Genomic DNA, 17,938 nt, shown 5'->3' with positions numbered 1-17,938 from the left:
TCATCACAAACAGTTACCGACACATAGAGTGACCCAATGGAATAATAGATATACTCCATATTGGGAGGAATAATCATACACTCTAAGAGAAATTAGATTAGAGCATAAACAGAGCTTATAAATAGAGCATAAACAACAATATTATGAGCAAAATTCTGAACTCAGAATATGTTTTATTTGAAATAAACAAATTCAAATTTACATTACAACATTAATGTATCATAACAAAACCGTGCATAACTTACATATATACCTGATAAAGTTATTTTCATCAAGTGTGATAATATTACAAATGACTTTACTTCTACACCAACAATGAAGAGAAGTTATAAAGAATCCACACACTGCCACACATTTAAAAATCATTGCATACCAATAACTTTAACAACCCTTATTAACTTACCATTTTTGAAGGGTTTGGCACAATAATAATATCATATATATGCTAATAAATATAATCCAATTTAAGATGATGAAGCTTTGGTAATTGGGTTGAAAGCTTTTTGTTCAGCACATGAAACAACTTCATGGGGCCCAGCTTGTTCACGACCAACACCTAGAAGATCAAGATAATACAGATAATGAGAAATAATGTTGTTCATTTGATCAACATCACCTTGTCCACAAACACCTTCTCCGTAGAGAATGTTCATTGTAACGCCAAAGCCGGGAGCACGATGTTCCAGTGTGTCGTTCTTGCTAGGCTTCCAGTTGCCAACAAAGGCTTGATGGGCGGATGGCTGCGACTTTTTGATCGGTGTCATCCATCTCCAAATTGCAGCCTGGAAGGCAAGGGTTGCATTCTGTTCTATGTATTCTGGATGGCTTAGTAAATCTATCTTCAGCGCTTCTCCAACGGCACCGTAGTTGTAGTTCCTATATCGACAATACTAATAAGTACAGCTTCAAAATTCAACAAGCACAATCATGTATACACAGATTTAAATATATGTTGTGATACACACATAAGTTTATTCACACAAATCATGCTATCATTTCAAAGCATTTATGTAACCCGATACACATTTTCTTATTCCAATTCTTTATTTCTACGAAAATGTGCATGTGATACTAGTTGAATACAACTTTCCGAAAGTTTATATACAGTCGAAGAAGTCAATGATGTAAAAAATGAATACAATTTGACAAAAATATACTCATTTAATGCATAGTCGAAACTGAATTGAAAAAAATGGAGAAATAGGGGATGAAAAACAGGAGTAATAAGTAAATGTATAATTAGAAAGTAAAGTATAATCGTGTATTGACTAAAACATCAAAAAGTTTGTAATAACATGGAAAAAGTTAAAACATCGAAAGATATGAAACGAGCGAAGTAGATACCAGTAAATAGGTATAGCACCGCGTCCGTAGTAATCAGCACCAGGATTACAAGGGTAAGTGAGTTTGTAATAGTCGTCACAGTATTTCTGACTAGGACTCATTTCATGATTGTAACAAAGACCCCATGCCAAAGGTCCTCCGGTTGCAACTCCATAACCACCTGGGATCAAATATTATAAGAATCATCGACAACATCGATAAAGCACAATTGAATCAAACCACTGCACTATTTGTGAGTCACAGAACAAAAAATCCAAGTCAAATGTCTCTGAAGAATGAACTTTCGCCTAGCTTAGTTCATAAGCAACCATACAACCACACAGAAAATGGAATTTATGCAACATAAATCAGCTTTTACAATAATATGATTCATTCAAAGCCTCAAACTTTAGAGATCCACATTTTCTGCATAACTATATTCCAATAAATGAAATCTAAAAACACCCCATTTATATCCACATACCCTTCCTCTTTGCAGTGGAAATTTCAGACCTATAAATGCAATATCATTGGATTAATTTTTGGGAGAAAAAACTTTTTTTTATATATTTTTCAAAAGATCTATCAGCAAGATTTTCATTGCAGTCATAAACAAACACCATACTAAAAATAACTACAATAAGCAGACCAAACACTATCTGGTTATACACAACAACAACAACCATGTCTTTACCTAACCGGTCTTAATCCTGGATAAAAGGTAAAGCTTGTGTTACAGTATCGACTCGACTCGACAACGAAGATAAAACCTTGTCGAATCTCTATGATATAGATCAACTATAACACCATCTAGTTATATGAAGTTAAAAATAAAAATTCAAAATTTCCTACACCACCCAATCTGGCTTCAAACTAGATCTATCTATTAGATTACACTTTGATACAAATCTATTAATTGGATCCCACTTTCATACATTAAAACCCATCATAATAAGTAACACAACATTATAAATCAATAAATAAAAACATCATAGAACAAAGAAATGAACACTCACAAGTTGTCTTGCTTCCAACATGTCCAAGAAAAGCAGCAATCTCCATCATCTGCATAGTCTTATTCCCAGTAGTTCCAAATCCCAATGGCTCATAAAGTGAAGCAGCATTAATAAAAGAATGATAATCCCAAAACCCAACAGCATGAGCCAATGGGGTATTCCTTTTAGAGAACAAGTTCTCAAATTGATAAACTTGAAAGTAATCAGTTATAGTCAAGTTACAACAATATATAGACCAACCTTTACATTCCCAACCTTTGTCACATAGTTTCTTACCACTCTTAGTGTACTTAACAATGGTTTTGGTGCTTGATTCATCACAGTTGATGAAGGGTGTGAAGAGAGAAAGAAGGGTTGTGAGAATGAAAATGGTTTTGGTTATGTTCATTGTTTTTGTGAATGAATGAAAGAAGAAGAATGAGAATTGTTATTATTATGATAAAAGTGTAGTGGAAGATGGTGTTAGTGAATGTGATTAAAGTGTGGAAGATGTTTGAGAGATGGACGGTGAGGATTGAATGATGAATGAATGAGTTAGGTGTTGAAGTGAGAACAGACTGGATTGAAGACAAGACTCCACCGACACCTTGGGGACACTGTGGAATGCCATGTGCTATTTTAGGAAATCATCGGTATAAATGTTGTAAGATCCCACTAAATCTCACAAACATATTCAATTCCCGAGAACGACACGTGTTTGGAGGGGTAATCATGAACCTATTGATCACTATGAATACCATATAGTATTATCATATAATGATATCAAAATTTAAAAATATTGATCAAGTTTTGTTTATATGGAATTTTTTCATATTATTCAAAATAAATATTAAAGATTTAAACAGTGAAAGGGCTGGTTGTTAGTGATATAGTTAACCATTGAAACATTTTAGTAAATAATTTATTTTTTATAAATAGTAATATTTGTATTTACAAATTTATTGTATTTATCATAATATATAAGTTAATCGGTATACAATTTATTTATTGAATTGATAATTAGGTATTATGATAATAGATACAAGATTAATATGAAAAATGTTAGATTTTAGATCACTCTTGTCATATGCCAATAATGAGTAGTAAATATTCAGGTTTTATTTAATATGATGTGAGTTGGAATTTGAACCTACTAGTACATAATCTATAGTATATTTGTAAATATTTATAGAATTCTGAGGCATAGTGAATCTCAAAATCTAAATCAACTACTCTTTAAACATATACCACTCTTATGATCGGTCATAAATAGCGAATATTAGCTAATAAAATAAAATAAATAGAAAAGAGGAAAATTAAAAGACATATGTTATTAATTGTTAATATTAATTAAACAAAATACTAGTTCTTTTATTTTTCTTTTCCGTACTTATAAAATCTTGTGGTATAAGACTTTACTAGATACTCATATACTAGAATGAAACTTAAATGATTAATTATTGTGAACAATAGAGAGAAATAATATAAATTATGGCAGCCGACAGGAACTAATCAACTACTGATAGTTGTATTGTACTGAACAAGCTCTACAAAATATCATAAACAAACAAACTCTGAAACTTTATCTCAAATGAAATTAATGGGACAAGGATTTGCTATCCTAAACTCTGTCCCAAACTCTGTCTCAAATCAATCATATTATATCGCGTGTTAAAAAAATTAAATATTCTTAACTTTATCAGTTTTGTTTCATTGTGATTGGTCAGGGAGGTGGTTGGGGACGGCAGGTCCCCATTCACATTAATAAAATGATTAAATACTCCGAATCTTAGCTTAGTATATTGCACGCAATCACATTCTTTTCTTCACAAAATGTACAAATGCAACGGGAGAAAAAACACATTTGAGTGAAATAAAGGGAATACAAATATTTACATGTTAGATTAATCACTAAAAGGAAAGTTTATATGTTTTAGATTTAAACTCAAAATGCTTTAAGAAAAAAAAAGTCGTGTATAATACATGTATTAAAAGCAAATCAGAGAAATTATTTTTCAAATATGGTATCCAAAGAAAATTACGTGTTTAAACTCAAGCATCTTTCACTTAGAAATTACAATTTTGATAGAACCAGGAGCATTGAAATTTACAACAACAGAAAATGCAATAATTTATCTCATATACACAATTAATATTTTACACGTTTGTCAAGTGGTGTAAGGCTCCACTACTAAAAAGTCGAAGGTTCGATTTCTGTGAACAATTCATATTAGAAGAAGTAATCACACATATCGAAAGAGATTAGTTCTTTAACCTTATTAGAACATTAAATCTACCTGTCTATCACTCTATATTCCTAGAGCATGTTCTGAAAACATCTTCAATTCCCCATTGATTTTTAGTATCTTTATACAAATTTCAGAACACCTAACTTAAATCAATGGTGTACTTGACTAAACAGTCCACACAAACCAAATCCTGAAGGAAAGTTAAAAACATTACACAAAATAAAAAAGACGACCCAATACACCAGACTTTTACTTAGTAGGGTTTAAGATATGCAGTTTTTGCACCACTTCAGTCATAAAAAAGACGACCCAATACACGAGACTTTTACCTAATCTTTCGGTCATCACAAGTGAAAAGATTATCGAAAGCGTATGTACTTAAAACATTTCCATCCTATGAGTAACTGGAGTTTGAATGAGTTGAAGTATTTGCACCACTTCAGTCATAGAAGGTCTGCTAGAAGGTATTTGAGAGATACAAACCATTGCAAGCTTCAGAACTGGAAGCACTTCATCATTTGGATACTCATTCATTGTTGAATCCACACATTCCAATACACTTCCTTGTTCAAGAAGAATCCTTACATGTTCATTCAATATCAACACATTATCTTCTCCATACTCAATTGGTCTTTTTCCTGTCACTAACTCGAGGATCATTACTCCAAAACCATACACATCACATTTTTCATTGACCCTTATGCTTTGGCATGCTAATTCTGGTGCAACATATCCTAGTGCAGTTTTAAATCTATTGCTCATTACATGCTTTTCTAGCTTTGTTAGAAGCTGGGCCAACCCGAAATCGGAGATCTTTGGGTTGTAATTTTCGTCGAGTAAGATGTTGCTTGGCTTTATGTTGTAGTGGATTATTGGTGGACGGTACGAATGGTGCAAATGTGCTAGACCCTTTGCTGTTCCAAGCAAAATCTTGAATCTATTAGGCCATGAAAGAGGAGGAGTTGAAGGAAGCCTTTCATGTAGCTTGGATTGCAAGCTACCATTTGGTGCATATTCTGTTACTAAAATCTGAAGCTGAGGAGTCCAGTAGTATCCTTTCAATGCTATTAGATTCGGATGCCTCGCTTTTCCTAGGATCCGAACTTCCCTGTCGAAGTCTTCGGGATATTGGATTATGTTTGAGGTTATAAGCTTCTTCATAGCTACCATTCTACCATGTGATCCTAAGGGAATCTTGTACACTGTTCCAAACACCCCTTCACCAACCTCAGATGCCTTGTTGAGCAAGGATTCTAGATTGCTGATCCGATCAATCGAGGAATGCGAATCAAACAGAATAAATTTTCCTGAGGGTGGACTTGAAGATCTAGAAGAGCTTGAGAACATGCTTTCCAAAGCATTATCCACAAATGATAGTCTTTTCCTCACAGAAACATTAAGTATACAAATAGCAACCACTCCTAATATGATTACAAAAGATGCCGAAATTGCTATGATAGCAGAAACACTAAGGAACATGTGGCGATGAATTGTGCTAGACATCGATGATTCACTTCTGTGTCTATCAGAACCTGCTTGGTTGTTAAATGCATTTGGATTAAGCACTAGTGGCTTTTGCACATTCATCTTACATGGACCCTTCAACAAAGGTGAACAGAGACCAAGGTTTCCTTCCAATGAAGTTTTGTCCAAGTTCGGAAATATGCTACCAGTTGGAAGCCTGCCAGTGAGCCTGTTATACGATATATTCGCAGCAAGAAGATTTTGTAGCAATCCGAACTCCATCGGTATCTCTCCACTTAGTTCATTGAATTCTAATCTGAGGATTTTGAGTTTGTTTAGCTTTGACATTGACCTTGGAATAGCATCACTCAAATTATTGTGAGACAAACTCCTGCATAAAAAAATCGATATGAATTAGTATCTTTCGAGGCGGGGAATGTATACGAAAATGATACTAGATCTTGAGAAATAGGAGGCATACAATAAGTAAAGAGATGAACAATTCCCAATCTCATTAGGAATAGACCCCTTCAATGAATTTCCATCCAGTTCAAGAATGGCCAAATTGCCTGAATCACATATACCATCCGGAATAACGCCATATAAGGCGCTGTTTCGTAGATCTAAAACCGTTAGATTCCGAAGGAGGCCAAATTCTGGAGGCACCTGTGAATGAAGATCATTCCAAGACAAATTCAAATATCTCAGTTTCGAAAGAAGACTGATTTCTGCAGGGATAGTTCCCTGGAGATGGTTCTTCGAAAGGTCCAAATCGGTGAGAGTTTCCAAGAGCCTGTTTGAGCCTGCTGGAATTGAACCTGTCAGATCATTATTGGAAAAGTCTATTTCCTCCAATCCTAGGCCAAACAGACCCTCCGGTATGCTGCCATTGAAACGATTACCATCGAGCCTAATCACTGATAACTTCGTGCAAGAAACCATTGACAACGGAATATTTCCTACAAGCTTGTTATTTGAAATGCTTAGATAAGTCAGTGATATTAGTCCCCCTAGTGAATGAGGGATGCTTCCAGTGAATTGATTGTTTGAGAGATCAAGGTATTCCAGACTTGTCATATTACCAATCGACTGCGGCAATTCACCGGTTAAAAGATTATTCGATGCCTTGAAATAGCTCAATGAACTAACCCTCCCAAGTGATTCTGGTAGTTCTCCACTGAACTGATTATCACTAAAATCCAACCTATTCAAATGCCTGCAGAGGCCAATATCCGAAGGTAATTGACCCGAAAACTGGTTACCTTGTAAGAGGATCTCTTTCAGGTTATATATGCCTGAAACTCCATTAGTTAAGTACCCAGATAAAGAATTGTTGGATAGATCCAATTTCCTAAGTCTTTTGAACGACCAAATCGCGGTAAACTCAACATAACCATCGAATCGGTTATCGGAAACATTAAGGCTATTCAAAATGGCACATCTAGAAAGTGTGCTAGGAATTGACCCTTCAAACATATTCCTAGCTAAAGAAATGTAATGAAGGAAAAAGCAGCCGTCGAAAAAATTGTAAGGGATTGGTCCTGAAAATGAATTCTCAGAGAGATCAAGAAACCTTATTGAACTCATATTCACAAAAGAACTTGGTATTGGACCATAAAAACCATTATGACAAAGATTCAACCTTTGAAGAGTACTAGGAAGAGTAAGTGCTGAACTAATACTACTACTGAAGTTGTTATATGAAAGGGACAATACCTTAAGATTCTGCAACTTTTCAAGACCTCTTCCTATCTTACCAGATAATCCTAAACCATCTAATGATACCTTAAAAACTCTTCCATTTTGAGGATTGCATTGTATGAATTTCCATGAACAAGGATTTACATCATTTTCATTCCATGAAGCAAGATAAGAAAAAGGGTCATGAATGTCTGATTTGAACATAACCAGACCAAGAACATCATCATTCAACTCAACTTGCATGTCATTGTTTCCTAAGCAATAGGAAACTGAAATCAACAAACTTAACACTTTCCAATGAAACTGAAAACTTGTCATTCTTTTTCTTCCTGAGATTATATTGAATGGTAGATGTAATGTTACACTACTACTAGCTTATAGAAAATGATATTACATGTGTGTTCACGAGAAAGAATAAGAATAATTTACTAAAATGGGGTTTGAGATAGGGAATTTGGAAAATAAATTATGGGTGAATATGGTAATAATGTTAAGTATATTCCGTGATCAAATATTTTTGGTCCCGAAAACAGAGATAACCTGTCCTAAATCGTGTCTCACTTCATGTCTCAAGCCAATCAGAGTATTCCATTTTATTACTTTTTGTTTTTACAAATTTTATTTTATCCACATGTTAATATATGATTAGTTCGGGATAGAGAATGAGACATCCTTGAACACGTGTGATCCCCATCAATGAAACATGGCTTAGCTTAGTGACAAAATTGCCACCCCAACACAACTTACTAGGCTTTTGTCCAAACACAAAAAGGCTTTGTCGTGTTCTTCAACCTCTTGTTCTCATATAAATATAAATTCTTCATGAATCATGAACTAATATATTCGATAAAATATGAACCATATAACTAAGAATGATAATGAGTATTCGGACCCACATATATTATTGGCAGTTATTTGGTCTGAATACATGTTTTTGGACCTATATATAATTGGTATCGAAGATTTTGAAACTCACTATTAATGGATCTACCTAATGAGATACTACTCTCGTACATATCTGAACCCATAATTCCTAAATCCATGTATATATACATGTATGTATATATCTATGTATGTATGCACTAACATAAATATAATATATGATAATAATCATAAATGTGATATTATAGTGTTAATTCATAAATATAATATATGTTACTCCATAAATGTAGTGTTATGTTATTAAGTATGGTGTTATGTCTGTAATTCATTACAATGTTATGTTGTTAAACAGTTATGTTATGTTGATTAATTCATAAATATGATGTAATATTGTGTTGATTAATCATTTCTTATTAAATAATTTTCTCATCATAATATTGAATTAATAATTTTGTTTTGTATATTTGTTTGAGTAAAATGAGTTTTGTTTAATCAACAATTTAAATTATGTTTTATAACTTCATATTTTTTTCTTTCAATTTTTTATTATAAAAAATAACATAGAAGATTATAAGAAAGATGCACAATTGCATAACGTACTCACAATTGTTTTAGTATTTTTTTTTAATTCCCCCTGGATCTATTGGCTACTCAATGACCCACATGTAGCAGACCCATCGGTATTGTTCTTGCTCTCTCGAAGTGGGGAAGTCGATGCACGACTAATGCAGTATCTTTTGCTATTAATTTCACTTTACCTAAAAATATGTTTTATGTAATAAATTAAATGTTTAATTAATAGTTTATCTTGAGAACCTAATAGTGAGTTATGACTTGTGTCATATCTTAATCTCCACTTTGAGCCACAAAAGATTGTGGTCATTAATATTGTTTCTACTATATCTCAAAGTTGGAAGTGAATTTAGGACCAATGAGATATCTTATACTATCAATTCTCCTTCAAGTAATTAACTAATTTCTTAAGTAGAAGTTAAACCAATTTATTAATTAATGTTCAACCCAAAATCATGTAATTAATAGAGTATCATTTTAATATGAGTGAATGATGTGTTAATACCTTCGTCGACTTGTGATCGACTCCAAAGCTCTGAACTTAGGTTTGAAAACCACATTTTCCAAACTGAACACAAAAAAACTTTCTACATTTTGACGATGAAAAACATGGTGACAACATCAAATCAATTGAAAAATGTTTGTATTTGTTTCTCATGCTTCCTAAATTATATAGTTGATAATTTGTCTCAGGTCACAATATTTCTAAGGAAGTCTTATGATTTATAGAGACGATAAAGAAACTTAGAAAATGGTCTGCCAACAATCTCATGATAATAATATTAAAAGTCATAATAATATAAGTTTGCAATAATATAAATTTTTTTTTGTTATTACATCATATTATTCACTCATGCAACATCATAAGTTATATTTGTTTGTTGCACTTGTAATATCAATAATATAAACTAAAGAATATGGTATATGACCATATTTAGAATGCTGAGAGCTCCTGGTGGTGGTGCATCCTAGAGCTTCAGAGAGACTTGGAGATCCAAACTAAGTTTTGTCATGAAATCTGTCATCATGTTTATTTTCTAAAAAATATATTGAACATAAACCTCACAATTTTTTTAAAGCAAATCAATGATGTTTTGAATAATTTGTTCTATGTAATATGCATCTTTTTAATGATGAAGTTGATTGTCTCAAGATAACCACTCTCTAAGTTTACAACGTGACCCTAGTTCCAAGCCAACTGAAACCTATGTCATATAGCAAACAACTTTGTAGGATGAGAGACCAAATTCTAAACATATAAGAGAAGCATGCCAACCATTTTCCATCCTAGTTGCGGATAACTCCTCCTCCTCCATTTTTTGTCCGAGAGAAAAAACCTAGTTTTCTAAAGTACTCTTCCTACTATACTAAACGTGTAACACAATTTTAAATGTAACAAGAATAAAATAAAAAGGTAAACATTAATGGAATAGTTTTAATGCCCATTTAATACTTTTAAAGAATATTTTTAGTATAGCATACTAGTTAACATTTCCTAAAATTAAATTAGTGACAATTTGGTATTACCCAAAACTAAAAAAACTAGCTCCCTTATGTTTGGGGTAGGTAGGCATAGAAAATAATATCTACATTAACGATCTAATAATTTTTTTAATTATATATATTAATATATCATTCACTTAAACATGTTATATCATTGAGAAAAATCAAAATATCAAAGATCATATAAATATCAATTTGGTACTACTAAAAGTATTCATGAGTATGAAATTATTTCTTTGTGGGGTTTGTGACTGTTACTTACAAGAATCAAACCTTTTCAACCATAATTATCTAACAAAACTTTATACTATTAAATCAATTTCTTGTGGGTTAAAAACAATACATATTAGAAATGACGTTCATATTGTATAAAAATATATGGTTGGAGTGAATGAAAGACGATTATTTTGTGTTTGTGCATGAGAGTGAGGAAAAGTGACCTACCTTTCGGAGATATCAAGGTTGTTCCTCTTCTTGTTAACAACACAAACACAAACACTTCACTTTTATTCTTTCTCTTCTTCTTATGGCGACCCTTTATTCAACGCAGTGTCGTTTACATCCATCACTTCAATCCTCTTTTTCTTCTTCTTCTTCGTCGTTTATTCAATGCGTTACTTTCTCTTCATCGCCAAAGCGTTTTGTTGCAGCTGAAGCCTCTCTCAAATCTCAACCCGGTTCTCATCATATCCCGGTTCAGACCCACCAACATCATGGTTCGCTTTTTTCATTAGATTCTTCTTCTTCTTCTTATGATGTTTATTGATTTTAATTTTTGAATCGTTACTGCTTTTAACCAAATACCACTTTGTGTAATTAATACTAGTCAGATTTTGAAACCAAAGAATTGCAATATGAATATTTTTTTGAAAATACTTCAATTCGGACACTCGTAACAAATAGCCTAATTCTGCAGCTTGTTGTTCAATTTCTCGTGGAATCAAATTCTCGACCGATGGAATGGTACAGCCTCCTCGGCGTAACAGTAAGGCTGCTTGGCTTGTGACATGGAGGTTGCAAGTTCAAATGGGCAGCTCAGTGCATGAGTCTCCGACTTACTGGGCTGGGAGGGTGAATGTAAATAAATTCAAATCATGTAGATAAATTCTTAGCTATGTGAAGATAAGACTGTATATATCTGATATGCTCAGACTTCACTAGGTCGAAGTCTCGTGTACTGAGCCGCTGGTTTTAGTGCTTTTTACAATATATGTAGTATGTAATTGACCAAGAAAGGTTTAAGAGAGAAGTTGTTAATTACTCCCCATTGAAACTTTAGGACATGCTACATGCCTCACCAGGCTCATGTAACTATGAAGCACTAGATATTTGCATTTACTGTTTGAATGTTTTATACCATTATAGATGAAAGTGCTATAATAAATGGATAACTGTTAACATTTTATCATGTTTACAATGACTTATGTTCACCTCAACAAAAACAAAATAGTTAAGATTTGTGATTTAATGTTAGTCTTATACTAATCTTATGTTTTTGTAAGATAGTCGTGTCATGCCTTTAATTTTTAGAAACATTTGAGTTCCCATGTCGATGTAGTCCCTTGTAGTATATGTGCTTCCTACTTTGCTAGTACCTATTTTTATGAATTAATAACTTTAGGATTTAAAAGCACTGGTAGGAATCAAACCAAGGACCTTTTCATTGACGTAGTTCATTCCTATCAGCTGAGCCAACTCTTGTTAGTTGTCACCTATATTTATGTTTTTGATCCGTCGATTTGTAAATGTCTTGGCATGTAATGAGAATTTCAGTGTAAAGGAGAGATCAGAGAGAATGAAAATGTGATGTTTATAATTATTTTATACAGCTATGTGGAGTTGATATGCATATCTCCTTTAGTGGCCTTATGTAGATGGTATACAAATGTATTGTAGGTGCCGCTGCTGCCGCAGTAACCCCCATTGAAAATGACACTTTTATCGAGGGATTGAAATCTAAATTATCGTCAGTTACGTCATTGGAGGAGTCTCTAGGTGAAGTCGGTTTTGAAAAGGATGAAAATGAGTCCACTGTTAGTATTACTGTCGTTGGAGCCTCTGGGGACCTTGCCAAGAAGAAGATATTTCCAGCCCTCTTTGCACTTTACTATGAGGGTTGTCTCCCTAAGGTTTGGGTTTCCGTAGATAATTTTATTTGTCTTTATGTTTCATGGGAGATTTGATTCTGTGTGTGTGGTTGGGCTTGAATTGATGAATTGGTTTATGGCAGAACTTCACTATCTATGGTTATGCTCGAAGTAAGATGACTAATGCCGAGCTGAGAAATATGGTTAGCAAGACCCTCACTTGTAGAATTGATAGGAGGTAATTATATCCTCAACTGTTCTCTTTGGCCTTCTCGTTAGCTTTAATGCCATTTATGTTAGTAATGACACAAAAATAGAGTTGCTATGATCGTTTAACTTGATTTCCTTATTTTATGCTCGTGGGGAGCATCTTTAATGTTTGAAATTTTATGTTGTTGAATTTCAGTGAGAACTGCAGTGAAAAGATGGACGAATTTCTTAAAAGATGTTTCTACCATTCTGGTCAGTATGATTCTCCGGAAAACTTTGCAGCACTAGACAAAAAACTGAAGGAACATGAGGTAATTGGAGAAGCTGATAATCTTAATGATTATAATCCATACCTTTAGATGGTTCAAATGCCTCCATGTGCTTTTATCTGTAGGAAGTATGCAAAATTTAACCCAGAATTGGTGGAGCAGATAATCATTCGTGGTCTCATGGACCATGAAGTGCTTGCACTATCTCGGCCCACATAATGATTAATCTGATGAGTAAAATAATTTTAAACTGAAAGTCTAAATGTCTAAGGTTCAGCTTAGAGTCATTTATGGATAATGATGTCACCGTAATAAAATGTTCTTGAAGTATGTGTTGTTATGTTCACATTCATAAATAAAGCTTGTAGATTGCCTTATACTATGCTGTGCATGTAGCCCAATGTTTGTAATGCAGTGTATATACAGCTATAACACTAGTTTACTTGGATGTATTTGGGTCCTTCCCCATGTTATTTGTTGTAGTTTCCTGCTGCTTGATTCCTGGTATGCAAGGGAAAGAGGTATTATCTAGTTTTCTGAAGCAGAATTATTTCACCGATGGAGAAGAAATAAAATTTGTCAACGAAAGCTAAATAACTTATCGATGTCAAGAGCAGATGAAAATGATGAAGAAAACAGGGTGGAGAATATAGAAAACATTGGAAAAGGAATTAGCGCTAATTAACTATTATATATGCCATCATGTCTATTGTTGATAACTACTATGTATTCCGGCCCTTTTCATGGGTTGGGCTCTGCCATCTGTTAGTGTTAATTTCCTTGATGTTCTAATCTTGCTGATAAAACTTATCCACAGTTTTCTATATGATATTATTGAAAGAAAAACCTGTTTTTTCATGTTACAATTCAAGTGAATAAGATTAAATGTTTAATAAGTGTAATTCCTTGTTGCTGCGTTTTTTCCCTTCTGCTGCTCCTACTTTGTACTTTATTCATGTTGCAGGAAGTTATTATTTGCACAATGAGTGATATCTGACAAGTGATGGATGAATGAACTTGCTTTTGTTCTTTTTTGATTTAATGTTATTTTTATTGAAACTCATGTGATAATTTTTTAATCTGAACTTAACCATTCTTTTTTAATACGAAAATTGCTTTTGTAGGGTGGGAGAATTTCTAACCGCTTGTATTATCTATCAATTCCTCCTAATATATTCATAGATGCTGTAAAATGTGCAAGCTTGTCAGCTTCTTCGGGTAATGGTTGGACCAGGGTCATTGTCGAGAAGCCTTTTGGCCGTGATTCAGACTCTTCGGCCGCTTTAACGAGATCGCTTAAGCAGTATCTGACAGAGGATCAGATTTTCAGGTTTTCTAACTAAACTGATTATTTGCAACTTTAAGAACTGTGAAGTACATTATATAAAATGGAAAATATTGCGCAGGATTGACCATTATCTTGGGAAAGAGCTCGTGGAAAACCTTTCTGTTCTCCGATTCTCAAATCTCATTTTTGAACCATTATGGTCAAGACAGTATATAAGAAATGTACAATTGATATTCTCAGAAGACTTCGGCACTGAAGGACGTGGCGGGTAACTTTTCTTCCTTAGAAACACTAACACTTTCTGATCACAGGGTGATTCTTATTCATTTCCATATCTTTACCGTATGTAGGTACTTCGATAATTATGGTATAATAAGAGATATTATGCAGAATCATTTACTACAAATACTGGCCCTCTTTGCAATGGAAACCCCTGTTAGTTTGGATGCAGAGGATATTAGAAACGAAAAGGTCTTGTATGGTCATATATCTACTTTGGATTCAGATTTTTAAACGTTCATGCTTTTTCACTATTGGAATTTCTATTTCTTAATGGATGTCAGGTCAAGGTTCTTCGTTCAATGAGGCCTATACGACTCGAGGATGTGGTTGTAGGCCAGTACAAGGGTCACACTAGAGGAGGTGTTACATATCCAGCCTACACCGATGACAAAACTGTACCAAAGAACAGCTTAACTCCAACATTTGCGGCAGCTGCCCTCTTCATAGATAATGCAAGATGGGATGGGGTTCCTTTTTTGATGAAAGCTGGGAAAGCGTTACATAACAAGGGGTAAGTTGTCGGAATAAATTTGCTTATATATATTTTGTTAGTTTAACGTCACTGTCACCGATGTATACCTCAATATATATAATATTTTTTTATAACTACTTTACTATTTTGTGCTTTTGGGTTCAGAGCTGAGATTCGGGTGCAGTTCAGGCATGTGCCAGGCAATCTGTACAATAGGAATATTGGAACTGATCTTGATCGGGCTACAAACGAACTTGTTATACGAGTTCAGCCTGATGAGGCTATTTATTTGAAGATCAACAACAAAGTGCCAGGCCTGGGAATGAGGCTGGACCACAGTAAGCTGAATCTTCACTACGCCGCAAGGTATTTCATTTTACTAAGTATAAAACATCAAGTTTATAGGACCCTTGAAAAAATCGTTTATGGGACCCGTAAAATAATTTAGTTGCTGCAAATTCACTTTGTTCTTACCATCATACATGGGCTTTGCAAAATTTAACATCGATCTACTCTTATATATTACATACGTTTGCCACTTCGGGAATGTAAATGTTTTTTCTTGCCCCGTTAATGAAATACAACATTTTTCCTGCTTGTAAAACTCCATTTGCCATATTAAAAATACTCCATTTTGTATTGAACATTTTCTTTTGCCATTAAAGCAAACATTTCATGTTTATTTCAGATATTCAACAGAGATTCCAGATGCTTACGAGAGACTACTTCTTGATGCCATTGAAGGAGAAAGAAGACTCTTTATACGTAGTGATGAACTCGATGCTGCTTGGTCATTGTTTACACCTGTACTGAATGAGCTAGAAGAGAAAAAGATAATCCCAGAATACTATCCATATGGTAGTCGCGGTCCTGTTGGCGCGCATTATCTTGCAGCCAAGTACAAGGTACGCTGGGGTGACCTTGGACTAGACGTGGACCACTGATACCGAATTTTTGTTACAATTATAATCAACCTCATTAGGTGGGAGCCTCGTACACTAGAATATCGCTTTTTATGATTAACCTCAGATGTTAGCTAAGGTTCATGTCGTCGATTGTCAGTTACATATTGGAGTGAATTATTTTTTCATGCTTTGGCATGGTTACTTAATTCCCTGGAAGACAGGTATGAGGCATACATGAATAAAGCATCAAAGCAGTGTAATAAAGCACTGAGATCATTACTTTTTCTTATTTTTTCTCTCCCTTTCTTGTTGCTATTAAAGGGTTGGGGATCGAGGGGAGCACATCTTCTATCCCAAAAAGTGTGTCACTCCATGTGTCACTTTATCTGATTTGTCAGAGAGGTGTTACATATCCAGCCTACACCGATGACAAAACTGTACCAAAGAACAGCTTAACTCCAACATTTGCGGCAGCTGCCCTCTTCATAGATAATGCAAGATGGGATGGGGTTCCTTTTTTGATGAAAGCTGGGAAAGCGTTACATAACAAGGGGTAAGTTGTCGGAATAAATTTGCTTATATATATTTTGTTAGTTTAACGTCACTGTCACCGATGTATACCTCAATATATATAATATTTTTTTATAACTACTTTACTATTTTGTGCTTTTGGGTTCAGAGCTGAGATTCGGGTGCAGTTCAGGCATGTGCCAGGCAATCTGTACAATAGGAATATTGGAACTGATCTTGATCGGGCTACAAACGAACTTGTTATACGAGTTCAGCCTGATGAGGCTATTTATTTGAAGATCAACAACAAAGTGCCAGGCCTGGGAATGAGGCTGGACCACAGTAAGCTGAATCTTCACTACGCCGCAAGGTATTTCATTTTACTAAGTATAAAACATCAAGTTTATAGGACCCTTGAAAAAATCGTTTATGGGACCCGTAAAATAATTTAGTTGCTGCAAATTCACTTTGTTCTTACCATCATACATGGGCTTTGCAAAATTTAACATCGATCTACTCTTATATATTACATACGTTTGCCACTTCGGGAATGTAAATGTTTTTTCTTGCCCCGTTAATGAAATACAACATTTTTCCTGCTTGTAAAACTCCATTTGCCATATTAAAAATACTCCATTTTGTATTGAACATTTTCTTTTGCCATTAAAGCAAACATTTCATGTTTATTTCAGATATTCAACAGAGATTCCAGATGCTTACGAGAGACTACTTCTTGATGCCATTGAAGGAGAAAGAAGACTCTTTATACGTAGTGATGAACTCGATGCTGCTTGGTCATTGTTTACACCTGTACTGAATGAGCTAGAAGAGAAAAAGATAATCCCAGAATACTATCCATATGGTAGTCGCGGTCCTGTTGGCGCGCATTATCTTGCAGCCAAGTACAAGGTACGCTGGGGTGACCTTGGACTAGACGTGGACCACTGATACCGAATTTTTGTTACAATTATAATCAACCTCATTAGGTGGGAGCCTCGTACACTAGAATATCGCTTTTTATGATTAACCTCAGATGTTAGCTAAGGTTCATGTCGTCGATTGTCAGTTACATATTGGAGTGAATTATTTTTTCATGCTTTGGCATGGTTACTTAATTCCCTGGAAGACAGGTATGAGGCATACATGAATAAAGCATCAAAGCAGTGTAATAAAGCACTGAGATCATTACTTTTTCTTATTTTTTCTCTCCCTTTCTTGTTGCTAT

The 17,938-nt window shown here is 34.2% G+C and overlaps 3 protein-coding genes across 4 annotated transcripts; 1 reads left to right on the top strand and 2 right to left on the bottom strand.

Moving 5' to 3' along the window:
• Positions 220 to 2,779, bottom strand: LOC109330059 (chitinase-like protein 1). Its single transcript, XM_019564050.1, has 3 exons — positions 2,340 to 2,779; positions 1,345 to 1,504; positions 220 to 876 (listed from the first exon to the last, which is right to left on the bottom strand). The coding sequence occupies exons 1-3, from the start codon at positions 2,725 to 2,727 to the stop codon at positions 465 to 467; spliced, it is 960 nt and encodes a 319-aa protein (XP_019419595.1). The 5' UTR covers positions 2,728 to 2,779; the 3' UTR covers positions 220 to 464.
• On the bottom strand, positions 4,927 to 8,070 carry LOC109330049 (probably inactive leucine-rich repeat receptor-like protein kinase At3g28040). The gene is made up of 2 exons (XM_019564040.1): positions 6,513 to 8,070; positions 4,927 to 6,422 (listed from the first exon to the last, which is right to left on the bottom strand). The coding sequence occupies exons 1-2, from the start codon at positions 8,048 to 8,050 to the stop codon at positions 4,946 to 4,948; spliced, it is 3,015 nt and encodes a 1,004-aa protein (XP_019419585.1). The 5' UTR covers positions 8,051 to 8,070; the 3' UTR covers positions 4,927 to 4,945.
• Positions 11,110 to 17,919, top strand: LOC109330040 (glucose-6-phosphate 1-dehydrogenase 2, chloroplastic-like). 2 transcript variants are annotated; one of them, XM_019564028.1, is made up of 11 exons: positions 11,110 to 11,406; positions 12,587 to 12,819; positions 12,921 to 13,015; positions 13,184 to 13,298; positions 14,381 to 14,586; positions 14,663 to 14,812; positions 14,895 to 15,015; positions 15,108 to 15,186; positions 16,606 to 16,756; positions 16,883 to 17,083; positions 17,406 to 17,919. In XM_019564028.1, the coding sequence occupies exons 1-11, from the start codon at positions 11,217 to 11,219 to the stop codon at positions 17,659 to 17,661; spliced, it is 1,797 nt and encodes a 598-aa protein (XP_019419573.1). In that variant the 5' UTR covers positions 11,110 to 11,216; the 3' UTR covers positions 17,662 to 17,919. The 2 variants fall into 2 exon arrangements, with proteins under 2 accessions (XP_019419573.1, XP_019419564.1); XM_019564019.1 differs by lacking the exons at positions 16,606 to 16,756; positions 16,883 to 17,083; positions 17,406 to 17,919 and adding exons at positions 15,464 to 15,664; positions 15,987 to 16,500 and having other exon boundaries at positions 15,108 to 15,337.

Source organism: Lupinus angustifolius, chromosome LG02, assembly GCF_001865875.1.
Source record: "Lupinus angustifolius cultivar Tanjil chromosome LG02, LupAngTanjil_v1.0, whole genome shotgun sequence".
NCBI lineage: Eukaryota > Viridiplantae > Streptophyta > Magnoliopsida > Fabales > Fabaceae > Lupinus > Lupinus angustifolius.
This window is presented reverse-complemented; position numbering and strand designations above follow the sequence as displayed.